Raw genomic sequence first — 2,768 nt, 5'->3', positions numbered from 1 at the left:
TATCCTTTTTCCTAAATTACGAAGACATGCTTAGTAGGCGTTGGACATAAGAATCGTAAAATTTCAAAGAAAAAGTGAAAATAGTATTCGAAAATTAGAGGTTGTATTTGGAAACGAATATAATTTTGGGTTGTTTTTGAAGTTTTGTGAGTAATCCGAGTGAAAATTTTGAAAAATAGCTTTTTGGAGTTCTAAATTTTCGAAAAAATTCAAAATGCATCTTCAAGTGAAAATTAAAAAATTTATGACCAAACACTAATTTCGAAAAAAATTCAAAAATTTCTTATGTCCAAACAGGCTCTTTAACATAGTCACTTACTCCAACTTGCTATTGCTTTTTATTAAGTGATCTAATTCAGTAAACATCTGCTACGCTTACGTAGGATAGAAACAGTAATTACATGCTATAAGCAGGGGCAGAACTGTCAATTCAAGGGAGGAATCTCATAACCGACTTTTCCCGCCCTGAGAAATTGCAGTTATACCTGCCGAGACCCTCTTCACGCATATACCACTTACTCTTCTCGATTCATCTTTTTCACATACACACACTCTCAAGCAACAACAATGGAGATCCCTCAAAATCTCCTTCTGATTCTCATTTCTCTGTTCATCTCCGCCGCATCCGCCACTTTCCCCGACTCACTTCCGCCGCTAACTCCATCTCCGATGATTTCTCCTCACGACCACACTTCTCTCTTCGCCACCATTCTCTCTTCTCTCGGATTTCAGCAGCTCTCCACTGCAGCAACCGCCGCCAATCTCACCACCACCACCACTCCAATCACCGTCTTTGCTCCCGCCGACTCTTCTCTCATCACTTGTCCTACTTGTTCCCTCCCTCTTCTCCTTCAGGAACACTCTGTTCCTGGCCTTTATCCACTTCACTTCCTTCGCACTTTAGCCTTCGGTACTAAACTCGAAACCCTAGCTCCGAATCGCTGTCTTACTGTCACTTTCTCCACTACTACTCGTGACGCGAAGATTTTCATCAACGGCGTTGAAGTCACTCAGCCGGATCTGTTCAATAATGGCTTGATCCTTGTGCATGGATTACGTGGCTTCGTATCACACCTCTCTCCGCTTTCCTGTAATGTGGAGAGAATGAGTTCTCTGTCATTTGATTCGTTTCCTATTCCTAATTCGGTGTCTACAGTGTCCTCTGCATCGCCTTTCTCTATCATGCGCTTCATGCTAAAGGACGCCATTATCAGGTTGCGTAACAGCGGTTACAGTATTGTAGCACTGGCGCTGAGAGTGAAGTACGCTGAGCTTTCCGAGCTTAAGGCGATGACGGTGTTTGCGTTAGATGACGTTTCGATTTTTGCTAGTGGAGGACATGCGTATCTCTCGAATTTTAGGTTTCACGTTGTGCCGAATAGGAGGATTATGGCTGGGGAAATGGTGAGTTTGCCGGCGGGGACAGTGTTGCCGACGATGGACGGCGAGGAGAAATTGGTGGTAACTACTGCTGGCGGAGGAGGCGTGTTAGCTCCAATGAAGGTTAATTACGTGAGAATTATTAGTTTTGATCTGCTGCATAACAGTAGGATTGTGGTTCATGGAGTGTCGGTTCCATTTCCTCACATGCATCATCTCACGGCTGATCAGAAAAGCTTTGCTCAGTTGGAACAGTCACGCGCTCACTGTGATGTTTCTGGAAACGGTGGAGTGTGTGACGTCAGTCATGATGATTTTGCGCCAGCTGGCATACGATCAGTGATGGTGAATAATATGGAAGAGCATGAAGGTCTCTGAAACTTAAATACTGTTTGTTTGACTCATATCAAAACTATAGAGTAAATAATTGAATTTCACTTGATCATTCTTCTGCTATAGTGCAAGTTACATGAGTATTATTGTTTTTTTGTAAAATGAGGTTACAATTTCTAATATGAAGAGCACTTGTAGTATGTTTGGCCACTGATTTGTTATTTCCTGTATTTTTCTTGCCAATTTTTTCTGTTTTGGGTCCAAATTTAGAACCAGCTAGCATACGACATTTTGCCCATGTATAATAAAGCTAGAGATTGATTAAATGGGATGCTCATTGTTTCAATGGTGTTGAAGAGCCAGAAAATGTAAACACAGCAATGATCGATAAAAATGGAGAAGACGTAGAATCCTTCGTATTTTTGGTAAACAAGATTATTATTTGGGTAGAATAAATGTAAAGTCCAAGTTATCTTCTAAGCTAATTTCCTTATTTATAATTTAAATGTTAATAAAAATAAAAACATTTTAGAACTTACTTGTAATAGGCTTTAAAATTACCTACCAGTGTAAAAACGAGTTTATGCCATCGGTGGATACTAGTTATTATACTCTTTATAGTAATGAACGAAAGCTAGGTGTATTGTGTAATGATTGAGTTTGTACTTATCCTCATTTGTTTGCAATTAATAAGGGTGTATTGTGGGCCGGGCCCAGCCCGGGACCGCTAGCAAACGGGCCAAACGAGCTGGTTCAAACGGGCCGGTCCCTAACGGTCCTAAAAGCTCACTGTGGGTCGGTCCTCCCCAAATAGACCGCGAGCCTGGGACCGTTTAACCCGGGACCGACAGGTGGGCATGGGCCGGTTCAACCAGGCCAAACGACTATTTTTCAAAAAAAAAAAAAATTTAAAAAAGGCCAACGGTTAGAAGTTTAAAAACTAGCCGTTGGCCTGCAATTTTAGCCATTTGACTTTTTCAAAAAATAGCCATTTGGCCCTCAAACTTTTTATAATTACACTTTTTCTCTATTTTCAACTATAAATACCCCTCATC

General features: G+C 41.0%; 1 protein-coding gene across 1 annotated transcript; it reads left to right on the top strand.

The window, feature by feature from the left end:
* Nucleotides 1-431: 431 nt before the first annotated feature.
* Nucleotides 432-1,893, top strand: LOC107800871 (uncharacterized). The gene has a single exon (XM_016624121.2). It carries the CDS (start codon nucleotides 568-570, stop codon nucleotides 1,756-1,758), a length of 1,191 nt encoding a protein of 396 aa, XP_016479607.1. The 5' UTR covers nucleotides 432-567; the 3' UTR covers nucleotides 1,759-1,893.
* The last annotated feature ends 875 nt before the right edge of the window (nucleotides 1,894-2,768 follow it).

Source organism: Nicotiana tabacum, chromosome 5 (genome assembly GCF_000715075.1).
Source record: "Nicotiana tabacum cultivar K326 chromosome 5, ASM71507v2, whole genome shotgun sequence".
Taxonomy (NCBI): domain Eukaryota; kingdom Viridiplantae; phylum Streptophyta; class Magnoliopsida; order Solanales; family Solanaceae; genus Nicotiana; species Nicotiana tabacum.
This window is presented reverse-complemented; position numbering and strand designations above follow the sequence as displayed.